At 37.3% G+C, this 24479-nt stretch overlaps 1 protein-coding gene across 2 annotated transcripts in view; it reads left to right on the top strand.

Moving 5' to 3' along the window:
• BRINP1 (BMP/retinoic acid inducible neural specific 1) overlaps window positions 1-24479 on the top strand; it is a 170806-nt gene that overhangs the window by 130263 nt on the left and 16064 nt on the right. For both annotated transcript variants that reach the window (XM_031954193.1, XM_031954194.1), the window contains 2 exons: window positions 13011-13247; window positions 16286-16508. In XM_031954193.1, the coding sequence (XP_031810053.1) occupies window positions 13011-13247; window positions 16286-16508 (460 nt within the window). The remainder of the gene's footprint in view (window positions 1-13010; window positions 13248-16285; window positions 16509-24479) is intronic.

Genomic DNA, 24479 nt, shown 5'->3' with positions numbered 1-24479 from the left:
TATAATTTTTCTTGGGTTTTTCTGAAACTCTGTCTCATCATTCTTAATGACATATAGTATTCTATCACAATCATATACCATGACTTGTTCAGTCATTTCCCAATTGATGAACATCCCCTAAATTTTTACTTCTTTTTCATTACAAAAATACTGCTATAAATCTTTTTGTACGAATAGTTCTTTTTCCTTTTTTGATGTCTTTAGGATACACCTAGTAGTAATAGTTATGGTGAAAGGGTGCACATAGTTTTATAGCCCTTTGGGCATAGTTCCAAATTGTTCTCTAAATTGCTTTCTAAAATGGTTGCACTCCACCAACTAAACATTTATTTCCCAATTTTTCTACATTTTCTCCCACATTTGTCACTTTTCTTTTTTTGTCATATTAGTCAATCTGTTAGGGTGAGGTGATACCTCAGAATTATTTAAATTTGATTTAATCAATATTTATTTGGAGCATTTTTTCACATTTCTACCATAGATAGCTTTGATTTTTATCTTCTGAAAATTGTCTTTTCATATCATTTAAACACTTATCAATTGGAGAATGGCTTATATCCTTATAAATTTGAATCCATTTTCTATTTGAGAAATAAGGCCTTTATCAGAGGAATTTGCTATAATTCCCCCCTCCCAATTTCCTGTTTCCCTTTAAATCTTGGCTGTATTAGTTTGATTTGTACAACAATTGATTTCATGTAATCAAAATTTACATCCTAAACTATTCCCTTATCCTTATATTTGAGACGTGAAATTTTCCATGCTACCCTAATTTACTTATGCTGTCATCTTTAATATCTAAGTCATATACCCATTTTGACCTTATCTTGGTGTGAAATGTTGGACTTACCCATTCTCACAAGTCAACTTTTCGTGCCTCCCAAGTATTCCAATCTCATTTCTACTCCTGAAAATATTTGTCTTCCTTCTAGAAATAAGCCAGATATCAACTTCTCTGTGCTACTTTCCTGAATAATAGCAATCATTGCTGCCCTTTCCTCCTTAAGTTTTACCTGTTATACATTTTTATGTACTTGTAAAGCTCACATTGGGATACTGGATCCTCCTCTAGGACAGGAGCTGTTTCTTTTTCTTTTTTTCCTCTGTGCCTAGCACAGTGTTTTGGCGATAGAACAAGCAATTCAGAAGTGTTTGTTGAATGAACTAAATAACCCTTGGCATGTGTAAAATTCTTACACATTAGTTAATTTATTAGATCCTCTCAACTTCTCTGTGATGGAGACACAGAAAAGATTAATATTCCACTTTTGAAAGGAGAGAGAGAAAAAGAAATAGAGAAAGGGAGAGAAAGAGAGAAGGAAAGAAAGAAGGAAGGAAGGAAGGAAGGAAGGAAGGAAGGAAGGAAGGAAGAAAGAAAGAAAGAAAGAAAGAAAGAAAGAAAGAAAGAAAGAAGAAAGAAAGAAAGAAAGAAAGAAAGAAAGAAAGAAAGAAAGAAAGAAGGAAGGAAAGAAGGAAAGAAAGAAAGAAAGAAAAGAGAGAGAGAAAGAAACAAAGAAAAGAGAGAGAGAAAGAAACAAAGAAACAAAAGAAAGAGGAAGAGAAACAGAGAGAAAGAGAGACAGATAGACAGACAAAGAGAAAGAGAGAGAGAGACAGAGAGAGAGTGAGGTAGTGGTGGAGTTGTCAAGATCTATGATTTTATTGGAATGAATAACTCTTATGAGGAGACTTCTACTAATGAAATTGTCACCTGGATGCACTGAATGGTTAAGTGACTTATCCAAGGTGACACATTAGGTATGTCTCAGAGTTAGAACTTGAACAAAAATCTTCCCGACTATGGGACTGTACCCACTATTCCACTTTGCTTCAGAATCCCACTTTAAAGATCAGGAGAGTAAAGGAAGGGAATAGCACTTACTATGTGCCAGGCATTATGCTAACCACTTTGACAAACCTACAGGGTAGGTACTGTTATTATCATCCCCATTTTACCATTGAGGAAATTGAGGCAAATAGAGATATAATAACTGGTCCAATGTCATACAACTAATAAGCCTGTAGGTCATATTTGAACCCCTAGTGATCTATCCATTTTATCACCAACTGCCTCAGAGAAGTAACTTGCCCAAGTTTAATTAAATTTTAGTCATAACTTCTCAGAGCTTACCTGCATTAGAGGTAATCCAATCCAGATTTCTTTGACTTTCCTAAATTCCCACTGTCTATTTTTGGGAGTAGGTAGATATTTTGCTAACTAGGGGTGATGGTTTTAAACTATTCTAAGGGGTAAATAGCAAAGAAGACAGAATGCCAGACCACATATCACAGGATCAAAGATTAGAACTAAAAGGGAGTTCAGAGATGATGGAATCCATTTCCCTTATTTTATAAATGAGGATATCAAGGCCCTAAGGTCACATAAGTAGCAGAGCCAAGATTCAAATCCAGCTGCTTTCACAAGCCTCATATTCTATTATACAACACTGCCTCCTGAATTTAGATTCAGAAACACTTGAATTTTGATCCATTTTCTCTCACTTGTTCTTTGACCATAGACAAATCACCTCCATTTCCTCAATTCTAACAGAAGGATAAAAACACCCGTGGCACTTTCCTGTCTCAAGGCTGCTATATGGCACAAATAGATAATGAATATAAAGTAATTCACAAACTTTAAATGCTATGTCATAATTTTTTTAAAGTTAGCTGTAATTAGAAACTAGACCATCATAGGATCTGTAAGCATCAGGAAGGCAAGAATTGTTTTTGATTTTGTCTTTATGTTCCATAAACCTACCATGATACCTTTGTACATAGTAATTGTTAGATAAATGCTTGTCAGGTTCTATTATGTTGAAGGAAATGGGTGTATTTAGCCTTGAGGGGGGAAAGACTCAGAGCTAGCTGTAAGATTAAATTAATTAGTTTGAAAGCATTTATTAAATACCTAATAGAATGTTTTAAGCACCAGGGATACAAATTGAAAACAAAACAGTCCCTGCTTTCAAGATACTTACATTCAAGTGAAGGAGTAGTGGTTGGACCATTTTGTTATGAGAAATCATAGGGATGATAAGTACAGCAGTAAGAAGTATTTTCAGGAGCAATGACACTATTGATTGATAACTATTTCATAAGCAAAAAGTAGAAATATGGCATTGGGGATATACATTCAGTAGCAATGTGAATGGCAAAGAAGATGGCCAGGGTATCAAAGTTTTTCTTTTTACCCTTGATCCTATTCCCTACCACCTTGTCCAGCAGATTGCTTCAACTATGATTCCCTTTTTCTAATCTTTATTTTTTCACTGCTGTCTTTTTTCCCTAGTGACTACAAATATATCACAATCTCTCTATCTTGATTTACTAAAGTACATCATCCTTCCTCACTGTCCTACCTTTCTCTGTGAAACATTTAAAAAAAATTTTGCTTCATACTTTAATCTCATTTCCTACCAGTTTCTCCTTAATTAAGTCCTTTCATTCTGGCTTCTTGCCATTCAACTGAATTCTTATCATTCAACTGTAATTGTTCTCTTCAAAGTCACCAAACATCTTTTAATTGCCAAATCTATTGACCTTTCCTCTACCCTCATCTTCCTTGACCTCTCTTTCCACTCTGTCTCAGACACTTAACCTGTTATGTGACTCTAAGAAAGTCAATTAAATATCTTTCAGTCTCATATTCAGCATCTATAAAAAAAAAAAATCTATCTCAAATGATTGTTGTGAGGATCCATGAAATCACAAATGTAAAATGCTTTTGCAAATTTTAAAATTCTGCATACTAGCTATTGACCACCTTTTTCTTCCTTAATATTCTCTCATCTTGGAATTTTTAATGACAGTGCTCTCTCTTGGTTCTCCTCTTAGTTGAATGGACTTTCTCAATTTGCTTTGCTAATTCGACATGTCCCCAAGGCTAACTATACAAGTCTTTCTTCATTTTTCTTTCTACTCTCCCAAACTTGATCATCTCAACAGTTCCATTGGTTTTCCATCTTTCTTCAGATGATGTGATCTTTTTATTAAGTCAAACTCTGTCTCCTACATTCCTATTTCACATTCTGAATTGCCTGACTGTATTGAATAGAATGTCCCATATCCATCTCAATCTCACCATATCCAAAATAGAATTATCTTTTCCATCAACCTCTCCATTTTTCTGACTTTTCCTATTGCTTTCAAAGACTATCCAGTCACCTAGATTCCTTATATTCATTCTGTCCTAATAATCAAACAGTTGACAATTCTTTTAGTTTTTAGCTTCACATCTCTTATGTACCTTTCTTTCCTCACTCTACACTGACTTGGTACCACTGTTGCTCAGATCTTCATCTCCTCTCACTCCTCACTCCAATTTATCTTCCATACAGCTGCCTGGGCAATCTTTTTAAAGTGCATGTTGATCATTTCCTAAAGTCTCAAACATATTACAGTGGCTCCCAGCTGGCTCAAAAATCCATTATAAATTCTTCTGGCATTTAAAATACTTCACAACCTGGCACCTTCCCACCTTTCTAGTTTTCTTACATATTATTTCCTTTCCAACACTCTCAATCCAGGAAGATGTCACAATTTATTGTTCTTTACAGAAAAACCTCCTCCAGTCTCTCTGCTTTTTTACTGTATGTTTTTCATGCCTGAAATGCACTCACTCTTCAACTCTTTTCTCTGTTCAGATCTACTTGCCTTCTAAGTTCCGTTCAAATGCCACTCTAAAAATGAAGTTTTTCCTGATTCTCTGGAAGTAGTAACTTCCCTTCCATAAGAGATAGAGAAATACATTAAATATAGATAAAGAATTAAATTAGGTGCTACAAGTCACTGCTAACCTCTGCTTCCCTCCATTTTCTCATCTGTAAAGTGGAAATGATAATAGAACCTCCCTCCCAGGGTTGTTGTGAGGATCAAATGAGCTAATAATTGTCATTGTAGCACAGTATTTATATAATATAAATGTTAGCTCTTATTTTTATAAAAATATGTCTCTCTATATAATCTATAACTACAAAATAATATATTTATATGCTGCAATAATTTCATGCATATATTGGGAGAGGAGGACTTATAGAAAAATGGCATAGGCTGCCCTGAAATCGCAGCTTTTTCATCCCCAGAGGTCTGTAAGCAGAGTCTGGAAAACCACTTGTTAGGGGTGTTAGAAAGGGGATTCCTTTTCCTTTCACTTCTGACATTCTGCGGTTCTGTGATCTGGACCTTAACCAAACCCCACTTCCTACTCCCTTCAAGAAGGAAGGCAAACAAGTGGTCTCATGAAATTGTGAGAGCCCTGTGGCTGCCTGTCTCCCTTTCCCACAGCGTAAATGACCCATCACAGAGACAGGACTGAACTTCTGAATGAGATCACAGCCTTTTCGCCCTTTCTGCACAGTTTCACCCGGTGAATTATTGTCTTATTTCCATTCCACTCCAATGAGCTGTCAGCGATGGATACTGTAATTCAGCGCAATAGAAACACAAACAGATGGGTAATTGACCTGCGTGCCTTCATTACACTGGAGTTCAGTGCTGCTGTTCCAGCCATAAAGTCCTTTATCTGCCAGTCTGAAATCCCTGGGCCTTTTGTGAGGAAGGAGATCAGGCTGGGAGGCTTGCAGGCGGTTCACCCGGAGTTATTATTCCCTCTGCCTCGTGCGTTTCAAAAACCGACAGAATCTGACAGGCAGAACTTACCAGGTACAAGACAACAGCTGGGAGTCCTATAGGGCTTGACGATGTCTACAGGGGGTTGCATTCTGGTGCTCTAATGGGAGAGAAAAATATTTATCTTCCATCGCAGGAGGATCTTTTTTTTTTCCTTCTCTGTCTCCCTCATCTGGTACAGTTTGCCTCTCCTTGATACCAGAAGAGAACGTGCATTTAGCTCCTAATGAAATAGGTCAGGAAGCAAACTATTTAGTCAGGAAAGATTTATCAAGTTCCGACAGGGAGGATAGCGCCCGTGTAGGTGCTTGGGGTGTACGATGAGGAAGGGGAAGATATGGCAGAGTGTTTGCTGTGAGCTTGGAGTCAGACTCGGTTCCTCACCACTTATCTGACCTTGAAGAAAGTCACTTCACGGCTGAAGGACCTTTGTTGTCTCATCTGTAGAATGAAGGGATTGCATTTGCTGTTTAGGGCCCTTCTTTGTCCAAATCCTATGTGAAATGGTCTCTGCCTTAAAGGGGCTTTGAGTGAGCCACGATGGTCTTGTGTGGCTCCAAACATTTTTCCAGGCTCCTCTAAGAGTGTTAGTGCTAGAAGATGAATTCAGAGTCAGCCAGCCCAATCTCCTCATTTTACCTGAGAATAAATCTAGGCCGGTGGAAAGGAAGGGATTTGCCCAAGATCATACATCTGATAAATGACAAAAGAGACAGCCTCAAACTGAATATTCTGATTCTGTTTTGGGGTCAGGGGATATTCCCCAAATACTCCCCAAGGTAAAACCCGTCTGAGCTTTAAGGCTAAACCAGACTAGTACAGGGAACAGAGCCAGTGTGCCTGAGGTCAGATCCCATCTTCAGAGCTATGACTCAGTTTCCATTTTTGATGCTGCCTGTTTAATTTCAAAATCCATCAGGCCCTTCCCTTTTGTTATTTATCAAACATTCACTAACTGTCTGATGTGAGGTAAGGGAAGAAAAGAATAAGATCTGTCCTAATGTATCTTAAAGTCGGTTTAAATATATGACCCAGACACATGATACAAGGGAATGTATAATCAACTGCTACCTCATTTCAATGAGACCCTAAATGGCAAAAGAGGTCAGAAATTTGAGTGATAAATATGCAAAAGTAATCTGGGAGCAAGGGACTGCAGGGACGAAGGCTATACTGATCTGTTCTGGAAAATTGTTAGAATGATTCTAAAAAAGCTTGTACACTTGTGTCTGAATTTGAGTAATTTTGTAATTTTGAGGAGCTAGGCAGGAAATTGTCCTCCAACTCAGAGAGGGATAGGCATAACAGAAGGAAAAGACCCCTTTTGGAGTGATGGAAAGGGCTTTGGACTAAGAAGTAGAAGACTTAGGACGAAGTTCCAATTGGGAACCTTGAACAAATTGCTTTTTAAGTCTGGTAAAGAGTGTCATTATCTAGACAGCATAGAGGCACTATACCCAGAATCAGCAAGACCTGAATTCAGTTCAGATGCTTGTTAGTTTTGTGACCTGGACAAGTTAATCACTGCCTACCTCAGTTTCCTTATTTACAAAATAGAGATAATAAATAGTACCCACCTTCTTGGATTACTGTAACAATCAAATGGAATAATAGTATCAGGGGTTTAGAGACATCTAGATTTGCAGTGGATTGAGTGCTGGGAGTCAGGATGTTCTGAGTTCAAATTTGGCCTGACACTTAGCTGTGTGAGCAAGTCAATTAACCCTTTTTGTTTCAGTTTCCACAATTATAAAAGGATTTTTGTTCATTCTTCATTCTCAGAAAGGGTCCATGACATCAGAAGGGTAATGTCTTGACTTGTAAATGATGCAGATTTAATGGGCAGTTTCTTCTCCAGAGTCATCAGTGGCAAGACATATGTCAAGATATCTTGTGATGGCCCCAGATGCAGTGGGAGATGACCTTTCTAAGCTCAAGTCTTTCCCAGGTTTCAATTTGTCTGAGGCAATACCCATTCAGCAATTAAAGGTTGGGTTAGAATGGAGGTAAAAGATGACTTACTTTGCCTTCACAAAAGAATCAATCTGGAAGGGAAAGACCCTTAGAGTTTCTAGCCAGAACAGAAACAATTGCCATTTATTCTGTAAAATAAGCTGGAGAAGGAAATAGCAAATCACTCCATCTTTGTCAAGAAAGGTCCAAATGGGATCACAAAGAGTCAAATACAAGTGAAATAAGTGATAAAAACAAGAATGTGATGCAGGAACTAGAGTTCTGGTCTAGGAGACAGGAAGGCCTGATTTCAAATGTGACCTCAGACACTTATTAGCTGTGTGACCTTGAAGAAATTGCATTAATTTTTTGCCTCAGTTTCCTCAACTGTGAAATGGAGATAGTAACAGCATCTACCTTACAGGGATGTTGTGAGTATATGTTGTGAGGATTTGTAAAATGCATAGCACTGTACCTGGCACATAGTAAGTACTATATAAATGCTTCTTCTTTTCCTTTTCCTTACTCTTCCCTCAGTCAAACTAAAGTGATCAGAATGGAGAAGGTGCATGCTATGTCAGGATCAAGTAAAAAAGGATTAAATATATTAAGTCAAGTCCCAACAGTCACCGTGTGAAGTAATAAAGAGAAAGAAGCATAAAGTTATGGTCCTCTTCTTAATGTTCACACATCTCCCGTTGCCCACACATCCTGCATATTGAAGGCATCCCATTTAAAATTCTAAGTAGTCTGAGAGGAAAAAAACAAAAAAACAAAAAAAAATCCATATGTTCAGTGTGGGTGAGTTGGTTTTGAAATGAAAATCAGAATTTTTGTAAATCTTACCATTTGTGCAGTGGAATCTATAACCTTCCCAAAAGAGTGGCCTTCGATTTTTTTTGACATTCTTTGTAACTCATGTGGGCACCAGATCTGGATCCAAGTTCTCATTTTCCTATCTACTTATTAGCTGTGTGAACTTAGGCAAATCTCTTGCCCTGTCTGGATTGACACCCCCTCATCTGTGAAATGAAGATAATTAACAATTAACCTTGAATTACCAAACACAGGGTTATTTTGAAGAGAGTAAACCCTAAAGCACTGGAAACATGACATGTTATTTGCATATGAGTTATTATTCCATAAATTTGAATTATTATTACTTGCATATAAGCAAAAGGAATAATGTGTGTATGTACATGTGTGATTCCTTGGGAGCTACAGAGAACAAAATATCCCACAGCAAACAGCAGCTGGATATCCGCACAACAGGGATTCTATGGGCCAAATTCTGCCCCAAGATATTTATGGCTCCCATTGAAATGGGAAACGAGGAACGAGAAGCCAATATATGAAGCCAGAACTGGGCTTCTTTGTTGAACACAGGTGACTGAGAGAAGTCTTTGGCCATGGCTGCTTGTGAATCCCTGCTGCTAACAAAATAGTTATGTAACTTTCAACAGTTAATGACATTTTGCAGAAAAGTACTTTCTAATTGCCTCTGTCTTCATTATTCTCTTTCAAAATTACCCAAGAGATCCTGCCTCAGAGACGCGGAGGCACGGACAGAGTTTCCGTTTTTAAAGAGAAGCCTGTTTGTGTTACAACTGCTCATAAAAAAGCCCCCAATGCCAAGCCTTTTCTGTCTTTTTTTTTCCTACAGTTATATTAAACATAGAAGGTAATACCGCTTTTTGAATCCTTGCCAAACTAAGAAACTATTTGATGCATTTTTCTAAAAACTTGCTCTTCAAGTTCCTTTTGGGCTGAAACCAAGAATAGAAAATGTTCACCACACACACAGGGGATAGAGAAAATGATGAGCAAGCACATGGAAATAGAACAGCAGCATGGTAAAATAGAACCTTGGTCTTGAAATAGAGAAACTTGGGCTGACACTTCTACTAATGAGCCTTGGTTTTTCCATCTGAAAAAATGGGAAGAATAATCCTTTCATTGCCTGCCTCTTAGATACTGTTTTTGGGGGGCAGGGTGCCCTTAATCACTTAGAAAGTTATTGAAATTATTATGATTATTAAATAAAGTTCAAAAAGATGAGATTCCTCCATACTATTCTATATGAATGGACAAAAATAAAAATAATTTGTAATGGGATGAAAAGAATAGATTAGAGATGGGGCTGAAGCGTCTCAGAATTGGAAATAGTGAATGTTGGAAGCCAGACCATAATCCTAAATCTTCTACACAGGAAAGTTTTCTATAGGTAGTTCAATGACCAATTTAGATTCCATTCATTTATCTGGTATTGCTTTATTACTTCTCACTTCTGAGTGCAAAGCACTGGGCAGAGGATGTATGATAGAGAAGATGGATCATAGAAAAACCTGAAAGAGAAATAGGGAAGAAGAGACTGTGGATAGATGAGTAGAGGAGAAGAAAAGGGTAGAAAGAGAAGAAGAGAATCAAAGCACATCAGGAAGAAAATAGCCAAGTCCCATGTGGATTCAGTTATCCCTGGGATATTGTCAATGGTCCTCAGATTGGCAGAGACATTCTCTCTTAGGTCACACCTGGAAATTTGTCTTTAACTTCTACTCGCCTCACCATATAGGATGAAAGGTAGGATGAAAGAAAGGTAGGATAAAACTACATTCTGATACATTCTGAAAAGTCACTTGATTTCCTAGTGCTCTAAATAACTCTCTACTAGTAGAAAGAGTTTCCACGCCTGTTTCTTCCCAGGTCCAGTTTCTGTCTCTATATTCATCTATGTTTGAGTCTTATTATCCTAATAGATTTTCTCTAGAAATATCTTTGGCCTCCAGCATTCATTGTCTGCAATTCTGAGCCTCTTCAGGCCCAGCTCTATCCTCTTCTCTCCTTTCAGCTACTGATTATTTTTATCCCTTGTCCATTTTAGGCAGAATAGTATAGAAGAATATCATTTTTTCTTTATGTCTTTATATAATCATAATCATTATCATTTTCTAAGTGATAAAAAAGTAGGGACACAGTTAAAATCTTATATTTGATGATGTCATATTCCTAGAATGCACACTCATTAAGTGTTAGTTAGATAAGTTTTCAGGAAATTGTTGGGTAACCTCCACTGACCTATTTTTTTGATGGTTAATACTCTTTCCTCTCAAGAGATTATATTGGTTATTCTTAAAACACACCATATACTGTATGATATTGCCTATATCTGGAATGTCCTATTGCCTGTCTTTTTCCTACTTAATTCTAAAGTCCAAATCAAAAGCCATCCTCTCAATGAAGCCTTCTCTAACACACTGGATCAATAAAAATCTCCCCTTTCGATAGTTCCTAAGTGGTCTTTTGTTTTGAAATATCACTCTAAAGTACTTATTGCACAACAGTATATATTGTAAAAACTGACTAGATTTCTTACCCATCTTCTAGTCTGTAAAGTCCATGAAAGCAAAAATTTATGTCTTATTTAAACTTTGCATACCTCCCAATAACTGGCACAATGATCTGAACCTATTATATGTTTAACAATTTTTTTATTATCATACATTTTCCAAACATCTTAATCAGCAGAATACAGTGGATCTTTAAGAAGTATTGGCATCAGGAGTTTCCTGCTCTCTGGTCTTTGATAATAAGGATACATAAACTCTTCCATGCTATATATTCTTGCCTAGAACTGCTTTGTGCTCAAAATGTGAGTGGCAATAGGAGAGGGAAAGGGCCATCACGGTAGTTATTGTGCATCTTCTTGGGAAAGATGTCTTGAGCTGCAACAAGAATCTGTTCCAAAATATTATATATAGTTTATATAAGGTACTTGGTTGTTACTTAAGTTCAATACTGAGCAAGATTTCTTAGCAATGTTAAATATCTCCCCAGAATCAGCCTGGAAAGTGATTTTCCTTTCTTATTAGCTATGTCTGAGAAGTTTAAGGTTTGAGCTACTAGAGAAAGTGCAAGAGTTGAATCAGGAAAATCTAAAATCGAATCTTGCCATAAAGAATTATGAGCTATTCTGGGGTATTTATTTAACTTCTCTCAACCTTGGTTTCCTCATATATAAAATGGGGGGTACCACACAGGGTTTTAATAATGATAAAATTTGGTAACAAATGAAAAATGTTTTGTAAAACTTAAAGTGCAATATAAATGCTAGCTATTAACAAGTTTAAAAAATTCAGGTCCAGGCCTGATTTTTTTAAAAGATAATCAGGGTTTAATGACTTGACCAAGGGGATACAGCTGATATCTGAGATTGTATTTTATCTCAGGTCTTCCTGATTCTAGAATCAGTGATCTATCTACTCTGCCACCTACCTATCCCCAGATCTGATTTTTTGGTGAAGCAATTGGGGTAAGTGACTTGACCAAGGTCACATAGCTAGAAATTGTTAAACATCTGAGGCTGACTCTGAACTCAGAACCTCCTGAATCCAGGGCTGGTGGTCTATCCATTGTGTCATTTAGCTGCTTCCCCCTGATTTTTTTTTTAAATATTTTTATTTAAAGTTTTGAGTCTAAAATTCTCTCCTTTCTTCTCTTTTCTCCTTCCTCCTTAAGATGGTAGCCAATGAAATATGTTATACATATGTAATCATGTAAAACATTTATTTTGTATAAGAAGACTTGAACAAAAGGAAAAAATAGGAAAAAAGTGAAAAATAGCATACTCCAGTCCATATTCAATCAGTATCTCAGTTCTTTCTCTAGAGCTTGACAGTATGCTTCAACATCAGTCCTTTAGGATTTTCTTGGATCATTGTATTGCTGAGAATACTTAATCATTTACACTTTTTCATTGAATAATATAGCTGTTACTGTGTACAACATTTTTCTGTTTCTATTCTCTTCACTATGTATCAGTTCATGTAAATCTTTCCAGACATTTCAGAAATCATCCTGCTCATTTCTTGTAGTATAATAATATTTCAGTACAATCATATACTATGGTCTGTTTACCTATTTTCCAATCAATGGGTATCCCTTGTTTGTTGATGTGTGTGTGTGTGTGTGTGTGCAGAAAAAGTCCTTTTCCCTTTTTTTTTAATTTCCAAGCCTGGTTTCTTATTCAAATACCAAACTAACTAAATATGAAGAAGTTTCTCAATAGAGCATTTCCCATCAGTTGATGCATATTTTGACCATGTCAGCTCATAAGAAATTTTCGGAAAGTGACAGGGGAGTTAAGATCTATGGCAATGGAGGGTATTCTTGTACTAAAACAACAATTTATCCATGAAGAAAAAGGACATTGCATAGTAAGTAGAATTGGAATGAACATGATTGAAAAAGAGATCTTTTTGGGCCTCCACAATGCTTGAATTTTGGTCCATCCCAAAAGATTTCAGTTGTAACAACAGAAGAAACCTGGCAGCCTTGAGTCCCAGTGTGTTACCTTTCCTAATAGTAAATGAAGTAACTTCTGTTTAATGTTCTTTTTCTCCTTCTGCCCTTTTTATGTTCTCATGCAGGTCTTCAGATAATCTTCCCTCAGTATCTACAAGAGAAATTTGTCCAGTCAGCCTTGAGTTACATAATGTGCAATGGGGAGGGAGAGTATGTGTGTAAGAACAGCCAGTGCCGATGTCAGTGTGCGGAGGAATTCCCACAGTGCAACTGCCCAATCACTGACATCCAGATCATGGAGTACACCTTGGCCAATATGGCCAAATCTTGGACAGAAGCCTATAAGGACCTGGAGAATTCAGGTAAAGAGCCTACCAACTTGATGACTTTGTGTTGTTCCGTGTGTGTGTGTGTGTGTGTGTGTGTGTGTGTGTCTGAGAGAGAGAGAGAGAGAGAGAGAGAGAGAGAGAGAGAGAGAAGAGAGGAGAGAGAAAGGGTGAAAAAGGGAGGGAGGGAGGGAGGGAAGAGAGAGAAAGAGGGAGAGAGAGAAGGAGGGAGAGAGGAAGGGAGAGAGAGAGAGAGAAAGAGAGAGAAAGAGAGAAGAAGAAAGAGAGAGAGAGAGAGAGAGAGAGAGAGAGAGAGAGAGAGAGAGAGAGAGAGAGAGAGAGAAAGAAAGAGTGTGAGAGGGACAGAAAGACAGGAAGACACCTAAACAGAGATTCACACAGAGAGGGAGGAAAAAGAAGGAGAAAGGGAGGGAGGTGAAGGAAAGAGATATAGAATCATTGTAAGAGCGACAACAACAAAAATATAACATCCAACAGTCACCAAAACTAAAATAAGCTCTGGATGAAGATAGTAAATGATCTCCAACTATTCCTTGGAGAACAAGAATATTTCAGAAACATTTCCCTGTTTGTCAGGGAGGTAAAGATATTTATCAAAGGTAAAACAAGTAAATCCAATAGTAAAAGTGTGAAACTAAGATCATTTGCCTTTTGACAGAGAACTCCTTTTACCTCTGACTTCCAAACAAGATCATCGCTAGTGTCCTTTTCCATATGTTCCCTAGGTGCCTTTAAAAGTTCAAAGACATAAATGACAAGTAATGGAATAGTTGTTGTAAATAGTCCCAAGACTCACTGAACAAGAGCACAGTAATTCTGGTACTCTCTAGGTAAAAGCATTGTAAAGATCCCCATTCAATCTTGACTGTGCATAGCCTCAAACTAGTTAGAAAAGGATCAAAATAAGTCTAATGATGGGATGAAAAACTCTTTGGTTCCACAGTATGAGATATTCACACCCCTGTTTGGAGAGCAAATCAAAATACATAGAAGAGTACAAAGTGCCCTATATAAAAACTGGTGAGGGTTAGAGCAATGAGTAATTTTTCTCTTACAAAGTTCTGCCTGACTTGTGTTTGCATTGGTACTAGGGATGGCCAGGTGGAGTAGCTTGATAACCTTCTCCATGCTTCTGATCACCTACTTAGCAATATGCACCATTTCATCCAATTATAAGATTATCAGAATCTATATTCTAACACTCTATGTTCAAAATGTCCCTTCCATCTAGATCTAATAGCCTATTTTAAATATTCTGTTACATATTCTATTGTTTACATTTTCTTCCTATTTAGGCATTCTATTTTCTACAGTCTATTCTACGGGGGCCCTTCCAGCTCTAATATGCAATGTGTTGATATTTTAGTGTCCTAAGGGTCATTCTCACTCCAACATTCTGACTTTATATGCTATTGGCAATTTTACTCCTAGTTTATTTTTTGCAAGGTCACATTACTGAGGTAAAGCTGCTAATGTTACACAGTCGCTTTAAAATTGTACAGAATTTGTGAAATGAAAAGGAGTCTGTGGCACAATTTATATTATGTTTTTTTGTTGTTAATCCAAAAAAAAAGGCATGTTTGTGAAAATAAAATTGTAGGAAGAATTCTGTCCTTATAACTCCTAGTTCTAGTCAAAGGGAGACTGCATGCAAAATCTGGCTGGCTTCTCTGAATCAAATTCTTGGGAAGAAAGAGAAACCACTTTGGGTGGGGAAAGACAAGAAGATGAGAAGCCAAGTATTAAGCTGAATAGACCACTTAGATGACTTATGCATTGTGCCTGCTTCCCACAAGGACATTCATTCTCTAATGCCCATGTATGTATCAATTGAAAACAGCATCGCCCATTAAGAAGAAAAATCCATATATGCATCTGTGGTTTGATTTTTTTTTTCCTTCTTCTTCTTTTCATTTTCAGCCCATAATAGCATTAACAGCTTCAACTCTGGGTAATTTCATCGGATTAATGCCCAACTACAGCTAAAGACTGTCAACTCCTCCCCCCAGGCAGAAATGACTTCATGTCCCCAAATGGTTAGGCTTAAACAGGACTCAGCTAAAACACACACAGATTCAGAGGCCTATTTATGCTTACTGAAGGAGTCGGTAAGGAAGCCTGCTTGATTGTTAGAGCAGGGATTTGGAGCCCCGGACTCCTGGATTTCCCCTCCCAATCTGCCATAAACTCTGAAGCCACAGAATAACTGCAAATAGATTAGAGGGAAACCTCAGTCTGTGACAACAAATGGGCTAGCTGCTGAATGGACTCAGAAAAGTTTCATAAATAAAAATAGAGGTGGAAGGAACCTAGGAAGTTTTAGTACTATTTACTTCCTTCAGGTGGAGTACTTAGGACTAATAGTCAACCTTTTTCATTTTAAGGGTCTGTAGGGATAGACAGGCATTCTACCCCTTAACCAAAGTACCCATCCCAATATTTTTGCAGGTCTAAAAGTAAAAAGGTCTTATAACCAACCAAATCTTGCTTTAATTTTAGCTCATCTTAGGTGTTATCATTTAGACATTGAGAAAAATTACTCAGATCTGCCATATTCAAAGCTTATTACTTCCATCTTGTTGCAACCACTTATAGAGCATAAATGATACCCAGATCCTAATAATCCTTCAGCATAAGAGCTGGAAAATAGCACTGTTCTAGAAACTTGGATTCAGGGTCTTCTACTAATTTGCCGTGTGACAATGGGTAACCACTTTTCCTCTCTGAACCTGTTTTCTCCTTTGCAAAATAAAGATGGATTAAATGATCTCAAAGGGTCCATTCAAACTCACATGGTCTGTGAGTCATTTTGCAAAAGAAAAAAATGAAACTGCCTCTTTTATGACCCCTGTACTTCTTAGGAAGTAGGGGAGAGTGTGAAAGGTGAGAGTAAGAAAGAAACTGGTAACATGATTTCTATTAATGGGGGATTTAAAATTACATAACCTAGCTTGCAAGCCTGTTTTATTCAGTGATCATTGTTATCATGTGGATGTTTTTGGAGGGCATTTTCTGGTCTCATCCTTTTCATTTGGACTTGTGTTTTTCAACAGATGAATTTAAGTCATTCATGAAGAGGCTGCCTAATAACCATTTTCTGACCATTGGGAGCATCCACCAGCATTGGGGGAATGACTGGGACCTACAGAACCGCTACAAGTTGCTCCAGAGCTCCACTGAAGCTCAGAGACAGAAGATTCAACGCACTGCCCGAAAACTCTTTGGCCTCAGCGTCCGCTGCCGCCACAACCCAAACCACCAGCTGCCAAGAGAAAGGTGAGCCCTCTCTTCTCAACCCTCAAACCCTCAAACCCTCAAACCCAGGTTTGAGAGCAGTGGACCCTTCCATTGGAAAAGTTCTTGGAAGGAAAGGACAATGATGGCCTACTTTGAGAACCTCATGGCTTAGCCAGGTGGAATGTGTTCCAGACCTGGAGGCAAGAATACTTGAGTTTAAATCCAGCCTCAGACAGATTAACAGTTCTATGATCCCAAGCCAATCACTTAACCTTTATTTTCCTCAGTTTCCTTATCTGTAAAATGGGATTGGTAATAGTACCTGCCTCCCAAGGTTGCTGTAAGGATCAAATAAAATAATTGCAAAACATTTAGCACAATGCTTGCCCCAAAATAAGCATTATAGCTATCATTAGTATTATTATTAGGAGTCATCTAGGCAAATAGCCTCATTTTATAGATTGAGGAACCTGAAGGTCATGGAGTGATTTGCTCAAGATCACAAAATGCAATGTAAATGCTACTAAAGGATGTATGATCAGGAATCCCTTGATAAAAATCCTGGGAAAGATTGGTTTGTTATCTTTTTAAAATTTCTGAACTTGGAGACAGAGACCCAGGTTGGAATCTCATACCTGCCACTCTTTAGTCTTGTGGTCTTGGAGAAATGACTTGTATTCTCGGAGTCTCAGTTTCCTTAAATATAAAATGATGAGTCTAAACTAGATAATATACGTAGAACTTTTCAACCTTAAAATTCTGCAGCTCTTAGATCCTCTGATGTTATGATCCACTAGCACCTTGAAGCATATTTGCTTCATAGATTAGCTAACTATGATCAGGGCCTGCACCAGACATTTTTACATCACAGGAAACTTGGGACATTGTACAGCTACTGGAGGCTTGAAGCATTTACTCATAGCACAAGCTGTTTGACTTAGCCAAAAAAAAAAAAATCTCTGAAGACCCAGGATTGTTGGATTTATTCGGCATTCAAAATGTGTACATTTATTAAAAATTGTATTAACAATACCCTCAGTGATTGTCTGCTTTCCCTAATCCTAATTCTCTGCCATCCACCTTGGAGAAGAAATCATAACCACAGAAGAAACAGTATATTAAAATTAAGTAAACTTATTAGAGTAGATGGAAAAAGGAAATATCATAGACTATCAGAGGGGGGAGGGACTTGAGAAAATTGTCTAGTCTGACTTCTTTATTCTGAAGCCCATAGAGGTCCTGTGATATACCTGTTTGCAAAGCTATTTAGTGGTAAGTCATAAACTTGAACCTAGTGCTCTTTTCACTACTAAACCACACAAACTCCTTGAGAGATAGACAATTGACAGAATAAGATGCTGCTCATGAAGGAGAGGTTTCAGTTGGACTCTAAGCAATTGCAAGAAGCCATGGAGAGCTTGGATTAATGCCCAGGGAGGAAGAAACCATACTCACTTAGCAGTTGTTTCTTTGCTTATTTCTGGCACCTGGGAACTTACCTAGCTCTCTGTATGGAGGTTACCCCTGGTTGGTGGCTTCTTGGCAAAGGTCAATGGTCCTGAGTTCTTGCCTTGGCTCTTCCACTAAGTGTCTGTTTGAAAATGTACTAGATACTTCTGCTTTCAAGGCCTCGTTTCATATTTTCTATTTTAAAGTGCTTTCCAGCTCTGACTTTACACCTCTTTGTGGCTAGTTAGCTCTGTAAAGGAGACATTGATAGCTGGAGCTAATGAACAATCGGTCCAGTTCCCTCCAGAGCACATAATGACACTGGGGAAGTGTTGCCGATTCCACCGAGGGCCTGGCAGTGGGGTTGAGCTCGGCCTTGGTACGGCTGTGCTTCTGAGGACTGGCTCTAAAGATTTAATGAGCATTTCTCACTAAGGTAAGGAACCGCTCTGCTATTAAGAGGTGACAGCTGCAGGCGCTGACACCAGAAACCTTTCACTGGGCCTGCTGGCTGAGCAAGTTAGCATTTGCAGATGAACTGCTCTTTTCCCACCCCCCCACATCAATTTGATGCCTTTGCTGAAGGCTGTGAGAAATCGGCCTGCTGGCCAGGTGCTGTTCACATCACCAAAGGGTAAGTAAATGTCTACCAGTTTGTCATTTAGCTCCTGAAGGTAGGTGAGCTATTTACAGCTCTTTAAAAAGATACTTTAGTGTAGCAGAAAGAGCCCTAGTCTCAGAGTCAGGAGACCTGAGTTCTAGGCCAGGCCCTGTCAGTGAGTAGCTAAGTAACCTTGGACAAAACATTATCCCTCTGGGCTTCAGTTTCTCCATCTGTAAAATGAAAGGGCTGAACTTCATGTAATTTTAACATTTGGTAAACTTGCTCTCCAACTGAGGATACAAGGAGCCTGTGAATTGTTAAAGAAAAATTAAATTCAGTAATTTAATTTGTTAAATAAAATATAGACAAGGGTCAGAAGGGATTCTATCAGGACAATTATTTGTCATTCTAAAAATTTAATCAACCAATCAATCAACAGACATTTATGTATGAGATATTCACGAGGTGCTGAAGATGCCAAGTTAAAATTACAATAATCTGTAGAGACTCAAAAGATGTTCTTCCTACTGATATTTGTTCATTTCATTTAATACACTCCATTGAACGCCTACTATGTGCCAAGTTCTTTATTAAATGCTGGGTTCACAAAGATAAATATAAAACAGCCCTAACCCTCAAAGAGTTTATATTCTCTTATTAGGAAACACATAAATATAAGAAAATAGATTTTAAAAATATAAATACATGCAAAATAACTATTTAAATATCTAATGGGAAGCGTACCAGATGAGAAGGTAATCAGAGAAGACTTCTTAGAGAAAGTTGTTAAATTTGAACTGAATCATGAAGGAAACTAGGAGTCAGGAAGAGATGAAATTCGCACATGTTAGATGACCTGGGCCAAGACAGAGATGGCAAGAGGAGAAGGAAACAAGCATGGTATGGAATCTGTACCAAGTAATTTTTACAAATATCTCATCTAATCTTCAAATCAATTCTGCAAAGTGCTATTATTATCCTCATTTTTCAGTTGAATTAATTAAGTCCAACAGAGATAATGTGTCTTGTCCAGGGCCACATAGTTTGTAAGTTCAAAAACTGGATTTGATTTCAGGTCTTCCTAACTCGAGGCTCCACATTCTATCTAGTACCACCTGACTGCCTCTAGGAGATAAAATATTTTTATGAACAATAAATAGCAGGAAATCCCGTTTGGATGTACTGTGGACTAATAGAAAAGAAAATGAGTGAATATAATAAGACTGAAAAGTAGGTTAGAACTAGGTTAGAAGAGCTTGTATTTGATTCTAGGGGCAAATAAGAACAACCAAAGCTTTCATGAGATGAGCAGGTAAATAACATGATTGGGCCAGCTTTTTAAATAGAAAAAAAATTTTGAAATAGGCATACCGATTAGGAAGCTAAGTCAATGTGCCAGGTGAGAGGTGATGAGTAAAACACTAGTACTAAGATTGTGCCACTGGGAATAAAGGGAGAAGGAAAGGAACAAACATGGAAGAGCACCAACTGTGTTTCAGGCATTTTGCTAAGTAAGCCCTTTAAAAATATAACCCATAATATAATTGTCTTTCTGACTTTGGACCTAGTCTTCTGTCTGCTGTACTACCTCACTGTCCTAGAGAAAAGAGGAGGAAGGAGAGAGATGTGATGGAGGTAAAATTGTCATGGCTTGGAAGTTGGCTAGATATATGGGAGGAGGGAGAAGGAAGATCACTCAAGATAAAAACCTTAGCAACTGGGAAGATGATGAGAAGATATAGTCAGCCCATCACTAAGTTTCTATCTGAAAGTCTCCCTTCCCTCACCTTATGTTCCACTGACATAATGTTTGAGAACCCACTTAGAGAACTCTTGCTAAGATAAGGGATTGAATGAAGAATTTAGATGGAGAGTATTTTTTATGTAGAGCTTTTATTCTAGAGTTAAATGGGTCTAAAGAGTTAAAAAATTCATATTTCAAAGTCAACTTTTTTGTTTCTCTTTCCAAATATGTGTATATAGCTATATAAGCTGTTGTTCTTCCTTCATTTGTGAAGGGGATCATGGCCTCAGGGAAGTAAAGTCATGACTAGCAAGTGAGTTGAATTTAAGTGAGGGAGAGCTTGGCCAAAGTCACCAGCTTGACTTTCTTGTCCAGAGTCATCTGGGTCCAGTGGCAAGATGTAGATCAAACTGGAGATGGTCCTGGATGCAGTGGGATGCAGTTGCTCTTTTTAATTCAAGGTCTTTATCAGGTCTCAGTTTGACTGAGGCCATGTCCTTTCACTGATTAAAGCTAAAAGAGTTGAAGCAAATCGGCATGATAAATGTGAAAATATGTACAGAAAAATTGCACATATTTAACATATATTGGATTACTTGCTGTCTAAGAGAAAAATTTGGAACACAAAGTTTTGCAAAGGTAAATGTTGAATACTATCTGCATATGTTTTGAAAATAAAAAGCTATTATTAAAAAAATAAAGAAGGGAAAAAAAGAATTGGGGCAAAGAATGGCCTCTTTTACCTACTTAAAAAAATCCAGTCTGAGAGGGAAAGACCCTCAGATATTCTGGCCACTACAGAAACAATTGCTATTTACATTCACTTTGTGTCAATTTGGACCTAAACAATAACCAGTTAGACTTGCTCTGGGACCTATTTTGACTAACCAATGAATTATATATCTATATAAGCATATAATGATAGTAGCTCCCTTTTATATAGTACTTACTGTTGGTCAAACACTATTCTAAGTGCTTTGCTGTTATTTTGAGATTTGAGTCTTACAACTCTAGAAGGTAGGAGCTCTTAGCCCCACAAAAAAAAATGTGAAATATTTTTCAGATGAAAAAAACTGAGGCAAAATGAAGTTAAGTGGCTTATCCATGTTTACATAGCTAGTAAGTATCTAAGTTCAGATTTGAACTCAGATTTTCCTGACTCCAAGTTCAGCCCTCTATTCACCGCATCATCTACCTACTTTAGAGAAAAAGGGGAGAAATAGTAGAGATATTGTGGAGGTATATATTAGAATATTAGAGCTAGAAAAAACTATAAAGCAAAGACTTTAGGATGACACAACTAGAATAGACCTTGAATGTAAAATATTAGGGTAGATAGGTATTTTAGAACATAGAATTTTAGACCATAGAAATAAGTATTAATACTGTAAGAAAACTTAGAATCATCTTATTCAAATGGGCTTCATCTTACCAGTAAAAATTGTGACCCAAAGAGATATAGTTTTATCCAAGATCACAGAGCCAGGACTTCTGACTCTCCACCCAGCATAGTCTCTAATATACTCTTCTTTGTCCCCAATGCTTTTGTCTTTGTCTCCAATGCTCCACCAGGGCAAAACAAGCCAGATGTTGTGAACTTTCAAATACAGTCTCTATTGTCATAATTATGACACTTTTTTGATGGCTCCAATTCTTTGTTTTGTTTTGTGTCAAAAGCCCATCTTCTTGACAACACTGTAAGCATTAGAAAGCCATGTATGGCACTAGCAATGTTCTGATGACAATCTTCAGATTAAGAATTAAGCTGTTAAATGGAAAATAATGTTGATTTTCTAGTTCCTCAGTTATATGATGCCCTCCTATTTATCTTCTAGAGTCACTCTGAACAAGACTGATACCTCTTCTATATGACAGCCCTCACATTTAGAGCCAGAATTCTCTCTGTCTTATTTTTTGGGAAAGTATTTCTAGTTTCTTAAAATTCTAAAATATCATGGTGTCAAGTTGATTGCCCTTCTCTGGGTGTGTGCTAATTTGTTTTTGTTTTTTTTGTTTATTTCCCCTAAAATGTTATGTCCACAGCTATATGCCATTGAATACACAAAGGACTTTATCAGGATTTTTGTAATGAAGAAAAGATCGAGGTCTCTGCCAATATCACCTCTCTTCCACTATTAATTCAAATGTTATCTTTGTCCTGGACTTATAATGACATGCCCTCATCCATGACTTGCCTATTTAGATTTTTTTTAAATAGATTTTTATTGACATCTTTTGGGTTTAAAGCACTAAGATGTTCCGTATGTTACTCTCATTCCCTTCTCTCAGAGAATCATATCTTACAACAAACAAATTTTTAAAAGAAATAAGAAAGGAAGGAAGGAGGGAGCGAGGGAAGAGAAAGGAAAAAAAAAAAGAAAGAAAGAGAGAAAAAAGGAGAGAAAGGAAAGGAGGAAAGGTAAGAGGGAAGGAGGAAAGAAAAGAAAAAAAGAGAAAGAAGGAAAGAAAAATGAAGATAGAGAAAGAAAGAAAGAAAAATCAATATGTTTTAAGATTCTAACATTTTAAGTAATGTTCCTCATCCATGGAAATCCTTCCTTACCTCCCTCCTCCCCCAATCCCTGTCCCTGCCATCTAATAGAGCAAGGAGTGAGAGGTATTTTTTTGCATCTCTTCTTTGTGCCCAAGGCCAGGGTTTTTTATCTTCAATTGTCTTGCTGTTCTTCTTTTCATTTAGATTGCTGTAGTCACTGTGTATTCCTGACTTTGCTTATTTTGCTTTTTCTTAGTTCATGTAAGTCTTTCCTTGTTTCCATATATTTGTCATGCTTATGTTTTGCCTACCGGATTCTTGCCTTTCCTTCCTATTTTTTCTTACTTTTGACTTCTGATAACATCATTCTTTACTACTTATTGTCTGAGACTACAATATCTGCCTATAGACTTATGTGTCCTCTAGCAAAAGAAACAACTCTTTTGATACAAGTTTTCATGATTTTAGATTTCTATGTATCATATTTGCTTAAAGCAAGACCCACCTGTGCTCACTATAGTTTCCTGACAGTTCCCATAATAATAATTCAGAATGTCATGTATATAGAGCTTTTACATTTGCAAATTCTTTCCTCACAACAACCTTGTAAAGATTCTGCAATTATTGTTATGATCATTTTATGGAGGAAGTAATTGAAGCTTTGAGAAAGTGATTTTTCCAGAGCCACACAGCTAGTAGATGTTGGATCTGAGATCGGAAACCAGGTCTCCTGACTATGAGCCCAGAGTTCCTTCTACTACATCCCATCATCTGTTGTTATTGGGCAGCCCCTTTTTAAGTCTCCTGTAGCTTGCTCACCTCCCCACCCCAATAAATTCAGCTGGCCCTGAAACTGAGGAATCTAGGTGACTGTGACCCATAACTCACCCTCAGCATATATTAAATACTCCCATTAACTAGTTTTTTTATACTTCAGATGAATAACATCAAGTTCCTGCATATAGTCCATCAGTTACATCAGCCTACACATCACTCCTCCAAGCATATGCCGTCAAAACTCTTGGCTAATTGGGAGGCAGGGGGGCAGTTCTTAGCATCCCTTTTCTATTTATGGATAAAAACAAACCAGTGAGGCAGGAAGCCACCTTCACCCAGAAGCATCCAGTCTTAGGGGCAGATAAGTGAATGCTGACAACTCAAGATTTTTTTTTAAAAGAGTGACGAACTGAATTTATTTAGGCCAACATTGCTAGGCGTATTTCCATTTCAGCTCCTATTTGTCATTCTGCATTTGTACCAAGTAAGGCAATTGATTCACTTGACTGACATAAGTAAAAAAAAAAAAGGGGGGGGGAGAAGGAAGTATATATCTAGATATACATATATATTTTTTCTTTTTCTTTTTGCCTACTTTTATATATATATATATATATATATATATATATATGTATACACATAACATGTACACTTATGTATGCATGTATTTATGCATAGTCCTTCCCCACCAGCCCTAGAGCTTAGAAGTAGTTTTCTCTATAGATAGAACAAACTGATCCTGCACGTTATTAGTTCTCAAGAGAGAAGAAGGTCACTGTAATATGCCAAAAAGAACACTGAAATTATGGGTCATAACACCTGGGCTTAAGTTCCAGCTTTTACGAGCGTTAAAAATATTTTCTTATCAGATTTTTACAACAATACTGGGAGAAAGGTAATAATATTATCTCTATTTTGTAGTTAAGGAAAATTAGGTTGCAC

The sequence above is a fragment of the Sarcophilus harrisii genome, chromosome 2 (genome assembly GCF_902635505.1).
Source record: "Sarcophilus harrisii chromosome 2, mSarHar1.11, whole genome shotgun sequence".
Taxonomy (NCBI): Eukaryota; Metazoa; Chordata; class Mammalia; order Dasyuromorphia; family Dasyuridae; genus Sarcophilus; species Sarcophilus harrisii.
This window is presented reverse-complemented; position numbering and strand designations above follow the sequence as displayed.